Genomic DNA, 22,072 nt, shown 5'->3' on the forward strand with positions numbered 1-22,072 from the left:
CGCAGTTATTGCTTTAACTTTCCAGCCCGATGTTTCACAATTACTGAAGTTTCTAGTCCAAATTACTCAGTTAAATTTGGATTGAAATGGTGACCACACCCTCTCTCAATTCCGATTGGATATCGATTCTACCCTGTTCTATTCAACTTAGCAGACAATGCTCCAGCCGTCTGTCAACTTGGTGAGATTTACGATGCCAATAAGGGTCCTTTGTTCTTGAACAAAGCTTTCAACATCCACATGTGATTTTTGACACCCAACAAAGCTGACTCTCGGAGCAATTATGAACAGGACCACTATAGCCACGGGGTCTAACATATATACATGGCTTCTAACTAATTCCTTTGTTCTTGACTTACGTAATCAAGGGCAAGCAATGTGACACTGTTCACATTTAGTACATGTACATGATCCAGTGTCGTCTTAAGGCATGGGCACACTGGGCAGTTGTCCAGGGCCTCACGCTTCTAGGGGCATCATGCTGCCCATATTGTTAATGAATATTTAAAGATCTTTTAGCAATTTAATTTGCTTTAAAGGTGCAGTGGGAAGCACGTTTCCCAATTTTAAAAATAGTGACATCTAGCTGAATTCCTGTGGGTGGGTAGGGCCGGTAGGGGGCCCCAGTGCAATGCTTTGCCCAGAGCCTATAATGTTGAAGATAAAGTTCCAGGGAGGCTCTACCTTATCAAACAATGGTCCTAATCTCTCTCATGAAGATCCAAGCCATGTATTTGATGTTCTATAATCATGTTCTGTGTTCTGTGAAACTTTGTACATCATATACGCTGTGTGCACTTAAGATATCATGAATATGCATATGTATGGTAACACATTTCAATTTAGGACTTTGACCGAGTCTGGTATTGTAGCTTCAGCTGATATCTGATTCCGTTGAATCACTGAACTTAAAAATTCACTAAAAATGTTCAAACGGATCATTTGAATTATGTTTGCACATTTGATCTTAACAAGTACATTGTATATGTCCTACATATACAAATGTCCATCCTTGTTTACAAGTTTTGGGGATCTGAATTGCACATTTAGTTGATGATATAGGATCTATTAGTACCTACAGTTGATCTACATGGTCACATTTGGCTGTACATGTATTCACTTGCAATATCCAAAATTGTAATTTCCCTGATGAATAAGATTACTTATAGTAATATATTTTAATTTAGTACATTGTCACCTGACTTTCCTGTATACTGTTATGTACTAATGTTTGCACCAATGATCAAACCACACCATCCCATTATTTTCTTACACTTTATGATACATAGTCTCCCTTACTAGTTATTTAAATGGCTAAATTTGCTTCTTTAAACCTCATATATTTTTGGGATGAATTTATCACTTTAATACATGGCCACTGCTTCACATTTCTGAGTGTCACTCTGTCCATTTTAATATTTTTTCCCATGCTTGCACCCTTAATGTCATTTCGAAATCTCCATATCTAACACATTTTAAATTCATTTACCTACATCTTACTATTTTCTAGAATTAAGTGAAACATGTTATATCTTTTCAGGTCTAGCCTGGTATCTAGAACAAAGTATTAGTGTTGGATCAGTTTGGAAGCTCTCCAGTAGTCCAGAGGTGATAGCAAGGTTTCATAAGGACATGTGCAGTGTACTGCTATAATTGATCAAGATTAGTTCATATCACCACACTGCTTATAGAACATCAAATACATGGCTTGGATCTTCATGAGAGAGATTAGGACCATTGTTCGGTAAGGTAGAGCCTCCCTGGAACTTTATCTTCCTATCACATTCTCATTTTTTGCAGTTATCAACATTGAAATAGAATGCATTTTTGCTATAAAACATGGTAGTGGTCCCATCAAAACTTTAAATTTGAGTGTGCTATTAATTATACAAACAACTGCCTAAGTACCTGTCACAATAAATGTGAAACATAGCACCTGTCATGGTTTCTTTAATGTGTACACCTATATGCATCTGGATAGGCATATTGCAATTTGCTGCAAAAATCACTGGGAGCTATCTTGCTTCACTAACCCTGGGAAACATGTTATCAGTTGCACTGCCCCAAACTACCATTTATTTTAAATACGTCATTAGTCAACTTTGCTGTCTAAAATTTGCCAGTTTTTATTTTCAAACTTGTATGAAAATTAAATTTTTCAGTAAAATTTAGTTTTAAAAATTTAAATGTTTATTTAAATTTCCATTAAAATTTCATTTATCAATGCTTTTAACATTCAAACATATTTGCAGAAGGTCTCATCGTGCGTTATAACTAGGTTTTTACTGCATTTAAAAATTACCATAATTAAGGAAGATGTAGCAAAATTAGTTTTGGTTTCTTAATAACACTTGGGGCCTTGACCGCTCCGGTGGCCTAGTGGTTAGAGCGTCCGCCTCGGATGCGGGAGGTTGTGGGTTCAATCCCCGGCCGAGTCATACCAAAGACTTACAAAAATGGTACTAATAGCTACCTCGCTTGGCGCTCAGCATTAAGAGGTTAGTGTTAGGACTGATCGGCCAGGATCATGTCAGGATAATGTAACTGGGTGGGGCATCACGCTACATGTCTGCGGCATTATGCCCCAGTGCTAGACATCACTATAAACAGTCACACTGCAGACATCGTAGCGATATGACTGAAAAATTGTTAAAGCTACGTTAAAAATCCAAATCACACACACACACTTGGGGCCTTGAGTGGCGGAGTGGTCTAAAGCGCTCACTGTTACGAATCACTGTCATATAGCAGTGAGAGTGGCAAAGAAACATACAAGTAGAAAAGAATTTCGGTCATATATTCAAACTCTAATAGAAAACCATACATTAGTTATCACATAACCAATATTAACTTTAACACTATCTAATTCCAAAACTAAATCAAATTGTTGACGAGTAAGTTTTGGTAGATTTAGTCCACGATTATCATTGAATCTAACAGCCTTTTAATTATCATGTAGTAATTCGTTATAAAGCAGCTGCTCAAGGACACTGGCACTTAAATAAATTCTACATTGAGAGATCGCGCTGTTATGTCAGAATGTGTTACAGTCGATCTAATACAATTAGCTGATGTTATGCATATGAATGAAGTAATATAATTAATTTCACCATAATATAGTGTAATATAATGTTGTCTTTTGGCAGCTAGATGAACAGATCTGCTCTACATTATCAGAAGTTGGTAGTGTTTTGAGGAACACTATGTTAATGTAACATTTACTATGTTATACTAAAAGACGTGATTTATATCTCCATTATTATTAAATCGTTTAACTCATCAACTGTAATCTTTTCGATACAACACACGGAGTACATGTATTACAATATGTGACGTCGGACACGCGCACATTTTGTATGGTACCACGCACGCAATTCCCCACTTTGGTTTTTTCCTATTGATTAATACAGGTGTCACGTAAATATTTTACTGGTCCGGGTTTATCGGAAACAACTCCTCACAGCAGAATAGGTAAGAAAACAAATCGAAAATATAAATGAATGTCACGTAATGTTTATAGAAATGAAAAAACACAAAAACTTCTCAACATATTTATTGTGAGAACAGCGACCAAAACATGAAACTGTTCAAGCAACTGGAGAAAGTGAGATTCACCAAACAGAGCAATTCGTGCGCAGTACTTGATGAATCTGGCTTTCTTCAGGTTCTGCGATACCGACAGATTTTTGGTCTTGTTCTCAAAATAAATATGTTCAAAATTAAGCGTGCATTACATTTATTTACCAACACCTCGTAACTTTCATATAATATGTTCCAATAATGTGTACATCACTGGAAACTGGTTTATTGTTGATGTCACGTAACTATTTGACCCCCTGATGTCATGGGCATGTAGGTTGCAAGATTTGGGTAATCATGTGACAAGCAATACAAATAGCGAGTTCCAGCTCAAATTTCATCAGCGCTTTGGTTTCGTCTCTTCTGCCCTCGGAATAAAGACAACGACGTTTATATTCGCAATTTCTGAGAAAATAAATAATCTTCCTCTCGATTTCATGCAGGTATGGCGTGATGAAAGGTCGTTCAAGTCTGGTAGGCAGTCTATAGTAAGCAGTTACCCTATGCCGACACAGCACAGTGTCTGCGAATTCCAACTTTTCCATAGGCAAATGACTGACCCTACACACGAACATAAATGTCCAAATATCAAAAGTGGAGTAGGATGGGTCAGAGGACACTCGGATTAGGGATCCAAAGACGACAAATTTCAGGTCATAAAATACAGCTCTTTTTACAATTTAAGTTAATACGCCAATATTCAAACAATTCATAGGGAGTTACATCCCTCGGTTGTGATATGCCAGATGGATAAAATTGTACCATTTTATAAGCTTCATTAATTTGAAGAATGGGAATAACTTTGCCACATATATAGGATGAAAACGCAAGGAATTTTTTAGTGGCAGCGACAGAGACTACGGTTGATGAATCATGATGTTACAAGGTAGCGCGCGGCAGACGTGACATCACATTGTAACGATAACGTCACAATGAAGCGCATTAGAGCTACCATGTTTATATATTAAGGTTGCAATCTGTGATAAGAACAATAAGCAGGGATCTAGTCAATGTGCATGTGTTCTAATGTAAGGAGAGGACATACTAGTATCTAGATGACGCTAGGGTCAAAACAGCCTATATCAGCTATACCGTCTGAAAGAGTATAAGCTATGAGTAGTGTGGTCAGTATCTAGCCTGGGTCACCCTATCCACGTCGGTTTGATCCGAAAGCAACGTAGAGTCAAACAGGGCACCTGGGACCCCTCCCCCCCCAAAAAAAAACAAAAAAAAAAAAAAAAAAAAAAAAACAAACAAACAAACAACAAAAACAATGTGTCCCAAAGTTTGGGCCGCTAAACGGCTCCATGAGCGCCAACTAAATATAGATAATATCAACAATAAGAATAGAACATGCCAGTTCATACATCTAATGTAACAATTTGTATTTGCTTAGAAGAATGTTGTAAAATAAATGTACTATATATTAACCTATCGTAATTGTTGACGTCATATACATTATGAGGTCTCACTCTTGACGATTTCAGCATTTCTCAAAGAACGCAAAATAAATGTACTATATAGTACCTATCGTAATTTTGATGGCATATACATTATGAAGTCATAATCTATATGATTTCAACATTTTCTCAAGGAATAAAAAATAAATGTACTTTATATTAGCCTATTTAGCCTATCATAATTTTGACGTCATATACAGTATATAGTCATAATTTTGATGATTTAAACATTTTCTTCAGGAAGTGAACTTTGTGCTTTATTTTCCCAGACTGGTATCTGCAAATTCTCTATTTAGATGTAGCATGAGTATGCGGAGAATTACAAATATAATAATTGTCTACATGTAACAGGTATAACATCACCTAATGACATCACAAGACAGCAATAATTCGATTTCTTTCATAATTTTTATTTGAAATGAGCTCTCATGTATGATCATCGGTGTGTCAGACCGTACAAGTTCATTCCTGACAACTGTTCTTCGTCGTATTTTACACATAATACAGTTCATGTCTTCACAATTCTTCTAAAGGATCTTCACTTTGAACTCATCTTATGAACTTCTTAAAAATGTCCATTGTATGTAATTTAATACTAAGATCGTATGTCAACGTTTATTCTGAACAAGGTCACCTACAATTGTGTTTTTACTTGGCCGTTGGATGGCAAAAGAAGATTGTATCAGTCAAAGACAATGAGAGTTGTTAGGAAGCAACAGCTCATAGGCACTTGCAACAATTTTTATTAATATTTATGCATATGGTATATATAGAGACAAGGTATGCAACTCCCGCCAACAGTGACATATAGTAAACATGTTTAGCAGAGATTAGAAAGAAGAATGAAAAAAATAAAAGATAAAAAATGAAATAAAAGTCGCTGCGAGATCACTTCAAAAAAGGTATAGTTTCTTACGTCCTCAAAGTCGTCTTGAAATTTAACAATCAATGGAATATAATATGCTTAGACCTCCACCAGATGACATATCTTACAAAATTCAAAGTATAAATACCAAGAAAAATATTCCTCCTTGCAAAGGAACGTTTGAATTTCGCACAAAATCTAATTATTTCTGTTAAAATGGTGAGGTTAAAACTTCTTCAGATTTGTTGTTGGTGAGAACTGCGTTTCTTGTCTTTCTACATACTATCTACATATTGTAAATCGTATCGTAAATGTTACAAATGCCAATGCAGAACTCATACGATACCATGCTTTCGTAGCACGCGTCAGTATCTTTTAATATTCAATAAACCTTACAAGGCAGGTCACAGCGACTACGTTTTGGTGAGTGAAACAAGTTCATCTCAAGATGCATTCTCAAGATAAGTTTGGTTTCAATAGATAACACTGCTTTGGAATGGGAGCCCAAACACGATCATTATAAAATAGTGAATAAAACCTAGAAAAGTCTGTGACCGGTCACATAAATTCAGTTTAGCTTGATTCCAAGATGAGCATGCAGTGAAAGTTTTCTAACAACAGATTCTAGTTATGGCAGAAAAAGAATTGACGGACGGAGAATGTGATACATATTTCTAGAAGTGGGGATACACAAATATCAAAAATTATTTTGTTTAAAAATTATAAATTGATTATATGTGGTTTAATGTATTTTTATGCATACTTACAATTGCGATCCGATTCGCAAACTTGTTGAAACAAGAAAACATGTACTCTGCCAGTGAAACTTCTGGAAAGGTTACGTCAGGAAAATGACTTTTATAGATCAAATCACTTCCAGTCTCTGAACTCAAACGTCTCTTTGATGTTTCGATTGAATGGTCTCCTCCACCAACATGGGCAGTCAGAGATATCGCTGGTGCACGTGACGAATACTGTTGAGCAAAACATCTGGCATGTGTCTCTCTGAGGAGGAATCGAAGTGCTGTCCTCATTTTAAAATTTCAATGTGACCCTGAAAAGAAAAAAAAGTTTAAAATTAAAAATTAATGGTCTTGCCTTGGAGGAATATCCTATCCGCCTATATGGCCTTGACCTTTCATCCTTTTTATCTTTTGTTAAAGGTTGCTCAGGGTCATTATTTCTTACTGGTGAAATTATTGCATGTTCTGATGGCAACTGTTACGTCCATGGTACAAGAATTATGTAAAGGTGACAATGACTTGGCAGGTGGTTTAGATGATAATTTTTACATGTTATTGTAAACATGTGACGATGAATACTAATGCATTAAATGAAGGTATTCCTGTTAAAGTTTTAGTAACCTAATGGGAGCTTGTAACTTTGACTTTATCTCGGCTTCCGCATTGTTGAGCGGCATAAAGCAAACGGCTCCCTCGGGTTGGAATGATATTCCACTCCACCCAAGTCTGAGCTAACTCGTTTATAACAGGAGTCGCAATGCTAAAGGTATAGCGTGCCAGCCTAAAAAATCATCCGACTCAGGGTCGCCCTTAAGGTTAGGGTTTGAACCGATTTGGGCCACTAGAGCCACGCGCTCACGGGGATCCCACGCGTTAGTAATTTTTAACACTATATCTATAGAGAGAAAGTCATTTTAAAGCGATGGAAGAAAGTGTTAAGTCCAATATCATATAAAACTTGTTTAAAAGTTGATTTCCAAAAGCTGCGCTCACAGGGAACCCCAAAATGGTTAAAATCGGGCCCTGAGTTTGATAAGGCCGTTTCTGGTCAGACTCCGTTATTGTTGCGTATGTGGATAATGAGACGCTGTAGGGATATGAGTTGGGCCAGTGAGAAAGTAGCATTCGAAATTTCATTTTCACATGTCGAGACTTTCAATTCACGTTGAAATCAAATTGTTCTTGTTGAAAGTTCTGTTTCACTATTTCATGTGCTGAATTTTTCAGTTTAATCTATTGAATCACAGAGCGGTGGTTGAGTCTTGACATTTTATAGGTTACTTGTACAGCGGTGTTGAAATTTCAACGCATTAATGCAGTTTCACATGCTGAATAAAATTGATTGTATTGAAAATTCAATTTCATATGCTGAAGTTTAATATAAAATTTCCTGTGTGGAGATTTTAAATTTTAACTTTTGGCTGACACAGCCAATAATTGAAAGTTCAATGCTGTATGTAGAAAATGCCAACTTCACTTGTTGAATGAAATTGTTTGTACTGAGAGTTCCACTTCATATATTAACTGACATTTAAGATTTATTTCTGGTCAGTGACAAGGCGGTAGTTGAAAGTTAGGGACCGTCCATAAATGACACATTTGTGACGATGTGTGATGAGGGGAAGGAATTTGTTTAAAAAATGTGTGACGAGGGGATAGGGAGGGGTAAAAAATCGGCCAAAATCGCGTGACGTCATTTATGGATGGTCCCTTAGATTTCCTATGTCGATATTTTAAATGTTCGTTGAATTACACAACGGTAGTTGTATGTCCAATTTCCGATGACGAGAATTCCAATTTTACATGTTGAGTCAAATTGTGTGTGCTGATATTGTCTGTTTGCCATACATATTTTAAGGACACAACATGTATTCGTATTTGTCCATAAATGTCAAGTTAAGACAATAATTGTATTTTAGAAATTATGATATTCCAAATATTTTGTTCATAATCATAACATAAATACATATTACAAGATGCAAGTTTGCTGCCATCTTCTTCCAGTCGCTAAGCAAAGAAAACTTCTTCCATTTGTTTCCGTTATGTTTACACTTTCGTTTTGCCGACGTTCTTAGGTTTTCTCTTGTATGTCCTGACAGGAGTTAATTTTCGTCACCAAAATATAAAGAACCAATGTATTTTTGTTGTTTGTTTTATTTAAATTATTGGATAAGTTCTGTTTGTACTCTATTAAAATAAAAGGGTTCCATTACTATGCATGTATTGAGTGCATTATATTGTTGTAAAAAGAGATCTAGGTAATTTACTGACATGCGTGTGGCAAACATTTTTACTTTGTCTCACCCTTCTAGCAAGAAAAACGTGTGTGCCTCAAAAGCATTTCCCAGAGGATCTAATAAGGGCAGGGTAATTAATCTCCAAAAGGGAACCTTAAACGTGTATTTCACGTTTAAAAAGGCACCTCGTGTTATCATGAATTGCAGGGACAGATCGAGAAATATCATTTACGGGAGCTTCTGGATTGTAAGTGTTTTTATTGTATAATTTTAGTCTGTTATTGTTTTTCTTGAATAATCTTTAAAGGCAGTAGGTGATTTTGGAAATTTCGAAAAATCCAACGTTTCATATGTAGTTCATCCATTGCAAAGAAAAGTCGCGTATACGTTTCTGAGAAATTAAAGAGGTATTTTGCAACTTAACAAAGGGCAAATTGCTGGGGGGTTGGGGACCTTGTACAATATAAAGAATGGACTGACGCAGAAGAAAGTAGGAAAAGAAAAGCCTGTCACGACATCATTTTAAAAATGGCTAGCCCCACCACCCCGCCATACTCCAGTAAGACAGACATGTGCCTCCCATGGCACAGTCTTGTGTATTTGTGTTGCGCATAATTCTCGTACACTGAGTGTGACAGCGTTGCAACAGCCTTGCAATCACCATGACATAGGTCAACACCAAGGAGGTTGCTTATGAATCGTATTGAAGCATATAATCTGTGATAAATTGAACTAAACACAAAAAGGACATGTCCTGCACTTTGAGACCACAATCATCACAGTGATATAAAACGTTTGACCTTAACCATAATCTCCAAAGGTGGATCGTTCATGATGTAGAATAATTCATTCAGTGTATAATCAAATTCATCAAAGTCTTTAGGAGCTAATAATGAATTTAAAAATACTTTAACTAAAACCTTAATGCAAATTTTATATATGACTGTGACCAAAAGATTAAAAGAACGAGGGTGCGTGTAGCAACCTTAGGGTCATTATAACTTACCCAAGGTATAAAGAAAACTCGTACAGTGATTCAGAAAATATAAGCAACAACGGCCCTTCACAAACCCAGTTTAAACTAAAACCTGAAAGCAAATTTTATATGTTTGTGACCATAGCCTAAGATCAAAGGGCAGGTGTGCACGTCAACCAGTGAACTAAGCTTCGTTATAATTCATTCTCAAGTACGAACAAATCCATCAAGGAGTTCTGGAAATACAAGAAAATGAAAACACTTTAACCAAAACCCTATTATAGACTTTATACAACTATGACCTGGTCTCCTTGGTTATCTGGATGAACCATCTTCGCTAGCCAAGGTTCTGATGCGTTAACCCTATCTACACCTTGGCGGATTGATCAGATATTTCACTGCTTCTGGTCTGAATTTCACTGGATGCGGCGGCAAGTAACTGCATCCAATTAAAATCAAGTTGTTCAAATTCGAACACTGTTCCTACATGATCGAGACAAGGGGAGAACACAACATGAATGGACTGAAAAATAAGTGATTTTCTGTTACCGGTCCGTGTTTGTACAAAAGTCCTTTCACTCACACACACACACACCTGTAATGACTTCTCTCTGGTTCGATGTTAAACTTACAAACTTAAGTATCCTTTTGAAGTAAATTGCCAGTACCAGTTTCGGCATATGTACAAAATGCACTGCCGCTACGCACTATTGGTTAGTTGGCATTACATACTGAGGGAGACAACTCCTCAAATTCAATAGCTGTCGCTAGGACAAACCACTCAAATGTCTGATCGATCCGCCAAGGTGCAGATAGGATTAACGTAACGGAACCTTGGCTAGCGAAGATATGGGTGAGGAAGAATGCCACAGAATGAATTCTCTTAATTTCATAATGATGAATACAATGTTTGATGAGAATCTATTAAAGAGTCTGAAAAATTATAGTAAATGAAAAACTAACCAAACTTTCAACGAAAATTTCCGAAGTAAAGGGGCTAGGTGAGCCATGTTGTAGAATGAATTGTAATTTGGGTCATAACTATTTCCGTGAAGTATAATACAAGTGAGCATGCTATAGAATGAATTGTTTAAGGGTAATAATTATTTATGCAAAGTACGATGATACCATACAAAATGGGATACGATTTTTTATATTTAAAAAAACGTAACTGTTGACAACGCAGATGTCGCCTTCGGAAAAGCGTAACCGTGTGAATTTTGTAAGATGTTTTGTGAACACATAAATGAGTGAACGTCGCAGGGTCAGCGTGACACATAACTAATTAAGTTGATGAATGTGTGTCGGTAAGGTGTTAAAGCTAGGGTCTCTGCTACAATAATGGGCTTTAATGTTCCTGGTTTGTGCATGATTGATTTTTAATGAGGTTTCCGTTTTATAACTGTCGACGAATTCGGTTCTAAGTATCGGGGAATGACTAGAATTTAAATGACGCAGAGACAACTTTCTTAATTATACGAATAGGTGTCATAACATGAAAATGTCCAGAAATCGCGTTCTTAAGAAAGCGCGGAAATACGAGGAATTACTCAAACCTAGATATGCGTGTTAATCCTAATGAATCTAATCATGATTGGCTAAGCTAAAAAAAGGCGTGGGCTCCCCAGGCGAAGCGAATTCTCGTATTTTATAAATGTTCTACGTCGCGAAATTAGTCAAAGTTTTGCAAGAGGCGAAACTATTGCTCAGAGAAGAATAGCGAGTATTTTTTTCTCGTTAAAGAAAATTCCAATGGATGTGTATTGAAAGTCTCGAGAAATGATTAAGTAAAGAGTAAAGAGATGATTCTGAAAACGGGAAAAGACAGCAAATTACCGTATTTTAGTTCCATACACTTTTCCTTTGATATGAGTTGTGAAGATAGTTTTTTTCTCCTTCATTTGTCTTGAATGTTATATGATTCATTTATTCTGAATCTGGATAGTGATTAACAGCCTACACGGAAGGGGGCCTATTTGTAATGGCTTATTAGGAGACTATTCTATACTATAGACCGGTTACTGATGTTAAATAATCTGTCAGAGATAAATTTAGTGACGTCAACTAGTCTGTCAGAGATACATAAAGTTTGTATACTATTTAATGAGGTACTAATTAGTATGTATACATATTACTCTATGAAATGTCATACTTGACCTAAGAACCGTATTAGCAGCTAGTGTCCGTTTGAAGTATGATATGATGATATCTAACGTAACAAGAGAATGAATGGCATTAAGAGTATTCAAGTCCGAACAACCCATTTTGGTTGCTTATTTATATATTTTCAAAGAGAAATAGTTCGCAACGACACATAACAACGCAGCGCAACGGGGACGTGTAGAAAGGATCCATATTGCAGCCGAGACCCGTACGAAGTTGGATGCAAAAGAGAAGTCATTGTAGGCCGCATCACATAAGAAATCAGAGGGATAAAGCAACCCGCTTTACCACAGATGTTGAATCTGGAGTGACCCCAAAAAAGCATGGTCATACTGGACCATTCGAACACGCTCACTCGATTTTATGATGAAATTAACCACATCTGTGTAAACGGAACTGCTAATTATATTCTGTAGTAATGTTTAGGTAATTATTTTTCTAATAGAAGTGTATCCTTCAAGTGTCCTGTATAATTTATATTTGTTTAACATAACCGATTAAATTGTTATATTTTATATACGGGGGCTCAAGTTGTTCTATTCTATGTCTCCTTTCAGATCTCTGTTTATTCCACCAATTAATTTCCAATGTTTATTATCTACCCTATCTGGGCAATAACACAGTGGTCAATCATCCTGTAGATAACAATAATCACCACACATAACAAAAAGTAACTGCTATGTCTCGCTTTCCACTAACATCGACTCGAAAATAAAAATAGTGAAGTACCGACGGGCAAAAATAAGACCTACTTTTACTTGATATTTGTGGTACTCACCTTGATGCATAAACACAAAAATTTGTATTGCTATGGGACTAAAAAGCATCCTCTCATAATAAACATTTCAGGTACGAAATTTTGAATAAAAATTTATAAATATAATAAAAGGGTAACCTTGTTTATGTAGAGTTTTGGGGAACCAGTTATTTTCCCCGATCATAGATCAGATAATCATCCCATGACAGCATTACAAAATACATGTAATGTAATCAACGTCACACATAATATAAAAGATACAAGAATAAATACATGTGTAGTACACCCATTTTGCGCCCTCCAGCAAATTAGGAGGTGATCAATGGATGCAGGAGAAACGGTTGGCATGTCGGTCTCGCGACCGAAAGAGAACGGGTTTGAATCTTATCATTGTATCAAACTAGGTTGTTACCCTGGTGTGTCCTACGGCAAGGTACTTTATTCCAATTCCCTAAGAATTAAATAATCTACTTGTGTTGCTGTGCCGTAAAATCAAACTAAGTCAATCTTCCTCACTCGCCGTATCATCATATAATCAGAATAATATGAAATTAATGAATAGTGGTGTAACTGAGTTTAGTTATCATTCATAAATTGGGAAGATATAGTTGCGTGAAAGATCTGTCTGGTATTGTATCGTAGCCAGACAGAAGAATGGGGCACAAGGCAAAATTGTACACAATATCCAAATTTCGACTAACCGGCTAAAAAGATAGAAATGGACCCCCACCCCAAGTCCTCATATACATGGTAAATACACCACCGAGTATGTATGTATGTATGTATGTATGTATGTAAATCTACACAGAATAATGTTAAAGAAACAAATATGTCTGAAAGAAGAAACAAGAACCTCGTCAAAGATGTGTAAGCTGCATGTTTATTTTGTATTAGGGTCATAATAGCAAATGTTTATAAAATAAATAATCAGTGATGGGGTGACCTCGTGTATCTGTTTTTGTTCTTTTGTTACTTAGGTTGTTTGTTTTATATTTTTTTATGCCACAGGGGAGATTACTGTTTGTCTCGCTGTGCTACCCTTTGGTATACATTATCATTATTATTATTATTAATTTTTAATGAAATCATTTAATTTTGTTAGTTCTGTAACATTTATAAATAATTTTTAGTGCAGAAATTTAAAGAAAGTAAATACTATTTCTCCAAACTAGGCGTATCGGTACATACTTCAAAACAGTGAGTAGTAAAGCCGATTTGCCTTTCGTATTCAACAGATACATTACAAATTATAACAGATAGAGCCAATGCAATTACAATCGGAAGAAAGAATGAAAGAAAGACAAATTCAGTTACAAGAAGAAAAACAAAAACAAATGCAGTTACAAGAAAAAACAGATGCAATTGCAGTTACAAGAAAAACAGATGCAATTGCAGTTACAAGAAAAACAAATAGATATGGAAAAATTAACACTGAAAATACGCCCCTGTATATACGATTATTACACACACCTCTCAGTTTTATATCCATATTACATATTACGACGCGTACATCCCAAGGACTGAATGACATTTCATCTTTTTCTAATCGAAGTTTTACTTTTTAAGTAAGAGGCATTCCTGTTGATATAACAGGAAATAATGCCGGACAGTGAACTTAGGGTAATGACCTAAAAATCTGGATACGCTTAGAAAACCTTTGCCATTTCCCAAAAATATAGGTCAACTATTATACAATTAACCGGATAAAAAGAAAACAAACACAATTTTAAAAAACATCAGGCAAATAACTTTAGTAGACACTCTTTCGGAACAAAAAAGAGGTTGCATTAGTTGCTACTCTGGTAAATGAAATCCTAAACTCGTGATTTTGCATGTTTGCTTTGCTAATGAATAACGCCCTTATGTCAAAAATTGAACGTTACCTTTTTGTAAACCAGTAATTGATCAACAAGTGACACCTCAAACTTACTGCGAAGAAATGTTTGAAATTCCCCCTATTGGTTCAGAACTCACGGTTAAAAATTTGATTCTTCTATTTTCTCTTGGCCTTTTCAAATCTTAACCATGCTATAACACTTACAGATATAATTTCTAGTCGGGACCATGAAGTTCATTGCAGGTCGAGTCGAATTCACACGTGGCCGAGTTTATCGTATGCCCTAGCCATACAATACACAAACTGCTTCACGTGTACTGGAACTTCTCATTGGCCAACTGAAAATAAGTTATAAATGTCTGAGCTAAACATCGGTACCAAATTTATTATGCTACGCGAAATGTGGCTTGAAATAACAGCGTTTATTCTTAACTGGGTCGCGCGAGAAAGGTGTCCTCCCTTGTAGTTATTATATAGTACATGTATGACAGGTCAATTTTAAGCAACGATACGAGCCCCTGTGATCGAATGTATATGCGTGAGTTTTGATCTTACAACCGTAAAATAATTTTGGAGGCAGTTGAGTCAGCAAGTAAAAACGGTTGAGAAAAAAAGGGTGATCGAGTGGGGGGGGGACACTTTCTATTTCTTTACTTCAATATGCTTTTTTTGACTAGTGGGTAGAATTAATTCTTTTTTTCAGAAAAGCCGACAAGTATTTTTTACAAATCTATTTCAATGTCGGAAATGGTATACAAAAAATATATATAATGATGTACATGCATTTAGCACTGTTGAGGTAATTGATATAATTGCAAATACCATACATATGATGATTTGATTGGTCTAAATGTGAAACCCATCATGTGCTCGATACATGTATTTAAGAAACTTTCAAGTCTCTCTCTCTCTCTATAATATGCAATTTATTCAATTATGTGCTTCAGTTTATTTACTACTTTTGTACTTAAACAAAAATTAGAAGAGTATGTTACACATCTTAAAGGATGATACGGATGAAGATTTAAATTGCTTCCGTTTAATGATTTTTAATTTCAGGGTCCCTGTTGAAATCAATGAGGAAATTCACTACGTTACAAAAGATCATGCTATCAGAATGGAAAATGGTAAAATGATTCAATATATTTTGCTGTCCAATTTGAAATAAATTCCTTGAAATAAGTGTACCTGAAATTAACAAAATTAAAGCGTATTAATTTAACTGTGCTACTGAACAGAATATAAAGGTGTGATATGATTTTTCTTTCTGTCAACTTCCCCACTCTTCAACTTATCATCATAGAATAATGTACTAGAACTTATTTAGTAAGTAGCCTAATACTTTCCAAAATGTATATGTTTATCCCAATTAGATTAATTACCAATCAGTGTAACCCATATTGACCCATATATAAGAGTAAATTATGCATACCTAACCATTTAGGTGGCACTCTACAGTTTCGTATTTTGCACAAGGTTAGAATTTTAAAGAAAAAGAATTTCCACGGCTTTCCTCACTGGCTATTTAAAAAAGACCTTGTATATCTTAGGTATATTTAAAAGAACCATTAATTCCCTTTATTTTGGTGTATGATTGATGGGTGCAATATGGGTTATAGAGTATACAGCTTGGCCTTACTCCAAATGTGCACCTTTCAAAAAAGTGCTAGTACCACTTGGTCATTTTCACTTCCTGAACTTCAGAGGTAAATTGTATAAAAAAAAGAGCTGATAACATTTTTTACATTTTATATATTTGGTAATTCATTCAATGCACTTTCAGAAGCTGGCATTCTCTAGTCTGGCAAAATTAATTTTCCCTATTTTAATAGCTGCTATGGATAGTGTACTTTAGACAAATTCAGGCTGATTTTTTCAGCACAAGGGAGCAATCATTTTAGTTAGCAGTGTGATTAGATCATGTACAATTTCCAAAGAAATATCATCCTTATTACATTACTGTAGCATAAAGGTATGCCAACATTATCTCCAATGTGCATGTTTTAAATGAAAACAACTTCACCTTACATATGTCACTCTCTCAAAAATACATAATAACTGGTGACTGCCTCCTTACAGCTGCAGGGCCTTCCATTAAAGTTGAAAAGGTAGTTGTCAAATTAGGCTGCGGGTTTGAAGTGGGTTTTTTTAATAAAAAAAAGTAGCCAGGTGTAAAGTAAAAATAGCCAAGTAAATCATCTGCCTGAATTGGAAAGCTGTATTGTTTTTTTTCTCAAACATTAATGTCTTCATGCTGCATCAATTTAAAGTTGAATAAAACAGTTAAGGAAAGTTTGCAGATGTGTATCTGTCTGTCTGTCTGTCTCTCTCTCTATATATATATAGAGAGAGAGAGAGAGAGAGCACCAAACCTAAATAGTCGGTTCACTTTGCATGTGATCACTCTTGAGATGCATTTCTATTGATACTGCATGCTTGTAGACTGGATATCCAGACTGGGATATTACATTATTCCCAACAGTTCACTGCACCTAAATGGATTTGTTAGAGGAATTTCCAGATACATGTTCTGGCAACTAGTAAGAATTATAGACTGCTAGAACTGACAGTTTGAAACACTGCATATATTATGCTTTTATTTATACTTTGCTGCCAAAATCTTGAATGAGATGATGTTATCACAGGGCCCTGGGACATGTCAGGAATCTTCAGCTACAATCACTTATCATGTGATAATGATGTAGGGCTATCAAACAATGGTATGTCAAAATACAGATGTAAAGATTTGCAGTCCTCTCAACAATGTTTTCTTTTGTAGGTTTAATGAGCCTGCCCATAGAAATACTTGTTAGGATTCTGCAATACATTGGAGTCCATGATTTACTTATGACTGTTATATTCATCAACAATCGTCTACGACAGATGGTTGAATACTGTCATTTGGTACAAGATGCAGATGTAGATTTGAAGATGTAGTAAACATAGACATGAATATACTGGAATTTATATTAAGTATTCGCATATGCTCTTCTCTTCGTATCTTGAATTTATCAAACCAGATAATATGCATTGACACAGAAGAATTTAATAATCATTTACAAAAGTTGAACAGTGCTCTTAGTTTGGAAGAATTGTATTTGGAGAAAGGTGCCCAGTACATGTTTCTTTTGTGCCTGTTGTAAAAGCATTGAGAGTACCTGACTTGAGCTCCTCTTTAATTGTAGACAGCAGTTTGAATTTTCTAAAAGCCGGCAAAAAGCTTGAATACCTCTATTTATCATTCAACTGTCTTTCAGCAACAGCAGTTCAAGAGGTGGCAGCAAGACTTCCAAAGTTGCAACATTTGGATATAACTGGAATCAAACTCAGTACCTATACTTATGAAGCAATTCTTAATTTCTCTCTTAGAAGCTTTCAGTGCACTCTGGTTCACAATCATGATGTTCAATATGCTCTTCATATAGCACAACAGTTAGGAGTAATGGTGACAATTATTTAGGCTTTTTTTTCTTCAGAGAAAACACCCAAGGTCTGGACATCTGGAGAGACAGATTTGCTGTTTGCTTTATTCTTAGAGAAGAATGAGCTCTTCAAAAAGAGCAAAATACATGTTCAGATATGGAATCGCAGCAGAAATGGAAAAACAAGGATATACTGTGAGTAGCAGCCTGTGCTCAAACAAATGGAACTCTCTGAAAAGAAGTTACATGGAAACAGTAGATCACAATTCTAAAACAGGTGAATATCCAAAAACCTGTAAATATTTTGAAGAAATGAATCAGGTGTTTGGTAAAAAACCAAGTACCCAACCAACTTTTACTTTGCATTCATCAGGTCAGTCATCATCTTCTGATGCATCCTCTACAGATCTGTCAGTCTGTAAAGACAAGGATGAAGAAGATACCAACTTGGAAAGTGACAGTCCAGGTTCTGAGTCTGTAGCTCCTCCTGTCCCTAAAAATAGAAAAGTTCCTGGCAAAAGCAGAAGGGAAACTCTATTCTGGAATTTTTTAAAGAACATAGTGAGAGGCAGATAAATGATTGTTGTTGTTGTTGTGGGGTTTAACGCCATTTTTCAGCACGATAGGCTATACATGGCGGCCAGTATTAATGGTGGAGGAAGAACCCGGAAAACCCCGGAAAGAACCACCGACCCACGAGAAGCTACTGGCAGGCTTTCTCACATGCCCACATTGGCTGAATCTTAGACTCAAACCGCCGCAGACAGAGGTGAGATGGCAGTGATCCGTAACGAAGAGCGCTTTAGACCACTCGGCCACTCGGGGCCCCGCAGATAAATGAAATGAGAGGGCATGAGCAGTTTCTTCAAGAACAACAAGACCAAAGATTAGCAAGATTTGACCGGCTTTTAGATATTTTGCATAACAGACAGCCATAAGTAGAATGACATCACGAGAGTGAATATTAGACAGTGATGGTATTGATGAGGATTGTCACGGACAGTATTAGTGATTAAAAATAAAGTGATCTTATTAATAGTTGGTATTTTTAAATATATTGTTTGAGATTATACTTTTTTTAAAGCTTTATGACAGGACACTGCATATGGAGTCCAATTTGTCTGTGTTGTTAAAATCATATAATGCACCCTTATTTTACAAGAAGTTGTTCATTATTCAAAAGTGAAGTTGGCAGTGGTTATAGAGATGGGTTCTATCTATATATATATCAGAACATGTATAATTATAAATGAAACATTTATGGCATACAAAATTAATGATTATTTCTATTTCAGGGCACCACCCAACTCTCAGACCTCAAAGTACATAAGCACACATCGTATGACAGTCACAAAAGCACCAGTGAGTTTCAGCAGTCGTTGGCCGATGTAATAGTTGATGAGATGGTTACTGAGGTCAAGGAATCTCGTGTTTACAGTGTCATGCTTGATGAGAGCACAGATGTTTCAGTACATTAGAATTTGATTGTTTATGTTAGGTACTTAACTAGTTTGGTTGGCAGTGTTGAACCAGTGACACAATTTCTAGGTATTCATCAGCTTCAAACCGCAAACGCAGAATCTATATATTCAGAGTTGTTAGGTATAATTAAGTCATTTGGTTTTAGTCTGGACAATCTGATTGGTGTATCAACGGATGGTGCTGCAGTCATGTTGGGTTGCAAGAGTGGTGTTGTTACCAGGTTGAAGGAGGCTACTAAAGGTTTGCTTGCAACTCACTGCATTGCACATAGGTTAGCTCTGGGTATAGGTGCGGTGCTGCAGCTAATGAGGTTAGATACATGGTCAAGTTTCAAGATATACTGAATAATATGTACAAGTATTTTGCATATTCCCCCCATAATATGTGTAGGCTTGAGGCAATTCAGTCAGTGTTGGAGTCTTCTCACACTCGCTTGCATCAGGTATTCCACACAAGGTGGCTGAGTTTTGAAGGTAGTGTACAGGCAGTTGTTGATAATTTTCAAGCTCTAGTTAGTGTCTTCTTGGAAGACAAGTCCCTAAAATCGCAACGGATCTTCATGTAACACTTTGTAACATTTTGTTAATGCTTGTTGTAATTAAAGTATTAACTAACCCATCTTTCGTAATTTTCATTGCTTGTTACACTAACAGACTAAATTAACACTTGGAAAAATGTACACTACTTGTTCTGGCGACACTTTTTGAAAATTGGTGACAAAATATTGAGGTTGGTGATTTTTTTGGCGACAGCTTTTTAAAAGCCAGGACCATCTCTGATCTATCCATGATAATTTTATTTCTACAGGGCAAGAAAAAAGATGTTTAATGAATCAAATGTTTCATTCCCTTAGGCAAGGAGAGAAGCCCTGGTATTTTCATTCCACTTGGAATTTTTGTTCATTTACCTCAAGATAATCAGGGCAAGAAAATTGTTAACATTTTGTAATCAATTATGGGATTTAAATTTAATGTTCATACTTCACACCCAAATATTATATTGTTTTCCAATTACAGATCTTTCATTTTCCTTACTATACATTATTGGTGAAACACAAGATACAGATGATGCCATATTCTTTATATTAAATATTGTTATTAATACAGTTATTGGAAAGGGGTTCATTTTTTAAATACAGTTTTGCATTTTTTTAATGTTTATTGTTTTTATTTTTTTGCAGTGAAACACAAGTTATTGTTTCATTTAGATATTAGTCTATTTTAGATATTTGCATTTTATTTTCATTTCCTGTTGGCTTTCAGATCTAATAGGCAGGTCCTTGCAGATTTTCTTATATTTGCAATAGTTTTTTTAATTGTTATTTATAAGTCCATGTGGAAAGGTATCCAGAACATGGAATTTTGCTTTGCTTTTAAAATTTGCATTTAATCCACGTAGAGACCTACAATTTATAATTCATATCAAAATTGCAGCCTCTTATAAAATACATGTGAAAGCAATTTTAACTTACATTCAGAAACTTAGTTGAACCTTACATTTTTTTGTTTCAATGTTATTCATTTTTCTGAAAGTAGTAATTTAAATTCTTTTTGACACATCTTATAAAAGATATTATTTATTTTGTTGTAATAAAATGTGAAAAAACAACTATTTTTCTGTCTTGTATTCATTGAGGCAGTAGCAGAGTATATTGAATTATATATGACATTCATCCATCATTGTTGTTTCATTAATCTATACCAAATGAGGGTCTTAACATTATAAATTGACTTTGTTGACCACATTAGTATCAAGAAAAACTATGTTAATTTGGATGTTTCATATCACAAGACAAGACCAATGACATTATTAGAATTTGTATGTAAAGGTTTATATTTTTGAAAAGATGCTGACATATAATAAGCATGAGATGTATTCCCACCATCATATTCAATAGTACGACCATAAAATTGTACGCATGTCTATCAACCATTTAAGTAGCCCACCACCATAGTATTTGGTAAGGCCAAACAATTTTACCTATGTGCATCCATCTTGTCACTATATTGTGAATTTTGTTCTGCTCAATAACTATTGCAGGGCTTTATGGATTGAAACCCCATTTTTTTAACACGATTGTGATCAGTGGTGTAGCAGCCTTCCAAGCAAAACACGTAACTGCTGGGGGCCCAGGTCATGTGGGGCCCCTAAATTCTAAACAAACACCTTATTTATTGGATGGGTTTCCAGACTTTATTTTGGGGTGGGGGGCACCCATAACTGCTTGCAAGGTCACTGAGTGATGGAGAGGAGGGCACCCAGAATTTCTTGGAAGGCTACTGAGAGTGATAGGTCATTGCAAAAGAAAGATACTCCCAGGGTTATAAGACAACTTCATATCACCTCATGATAATTACAACTCAGTTGTGCTATATTCAAAACAGAAATATCAAACAGTCTGTTACTCTTATCCTCTAATAACTAAATATAATGATGAACCACTTACTAACTTTTTGTTGTCAGACAGGCATAACTGTTCACAGTCAGGGCTGAGCAAATTTTTTTTTAACCACTAGTCCAGGACAAGTGGTTTCAGAAAATTCACTAGTCC

The 22,072-nt window shown here is 35.6% G+C and overlaps 1 protein-coding gene and 1 long non-coding RNA gene across 7 annotated transcripts in view; one reads left to right on the forward strand and one right to left on the reverse strand.

Moving 5' to 3' along the window:
* Positions 1-22,072, reverse strand: part of LOC149805419 (putative 4-coumarate--CoA ligase 1) — a 93,596-nt gene that overhangs the window by 66,540 nt on the left and 4,984 nt on the right. For 4 of the 6 annotated variants that reach the window (XR_016419546.1, XR_016419549.1, XM_089949981.1 and 1 more), the window contains exons 2-3: positions 14,822-14,955; positions 6,672-6,958 (exon numbers count right to left, since the gene is read on the reverse strand). Coding sequence is in view for 4 of the 6 variants with exons in the window: in XM_089949981.1 (XP_089806107.1) it covers positions 6,672-6,938 (267 nt within the window). In the remaining 2 variants the exon portion in view is untranslated. The remainder of the gene's footprint in view (positions 1-6,671; positions 6,959-14,821; positions 14,956-22,072) is intronic. The other 2 variants (XM_089949985.1, XM_089949986.1) reach the window with 1 other exon arrangement.
* Positions 14,969-21,121, forward strand: LOC149805420 (uncharacterized). Its single transcript, XR_016419559.1, has 2 exons — positions 14,969-15,744; positions 19,335-21,121. It is a non-coding gene; the product is annotated as an uncharacterized LOC149805420 (long non-coding RNA).

Source organism: Sinohyriopsis cumingii, chromosome 2, assembly GCF_028554795.1.
Source record: "Sinohyriopsis cumingii isolate HCF-2022 chromosome 2, ASM2855479v2, whole genome shotgun sequence".
NCBI lineage: Eukaryota > Metazoa > Mollusca > Bivalvia > Unionida > Unionidae > Sinohyriopsis > Sinohyriopsis cumingii.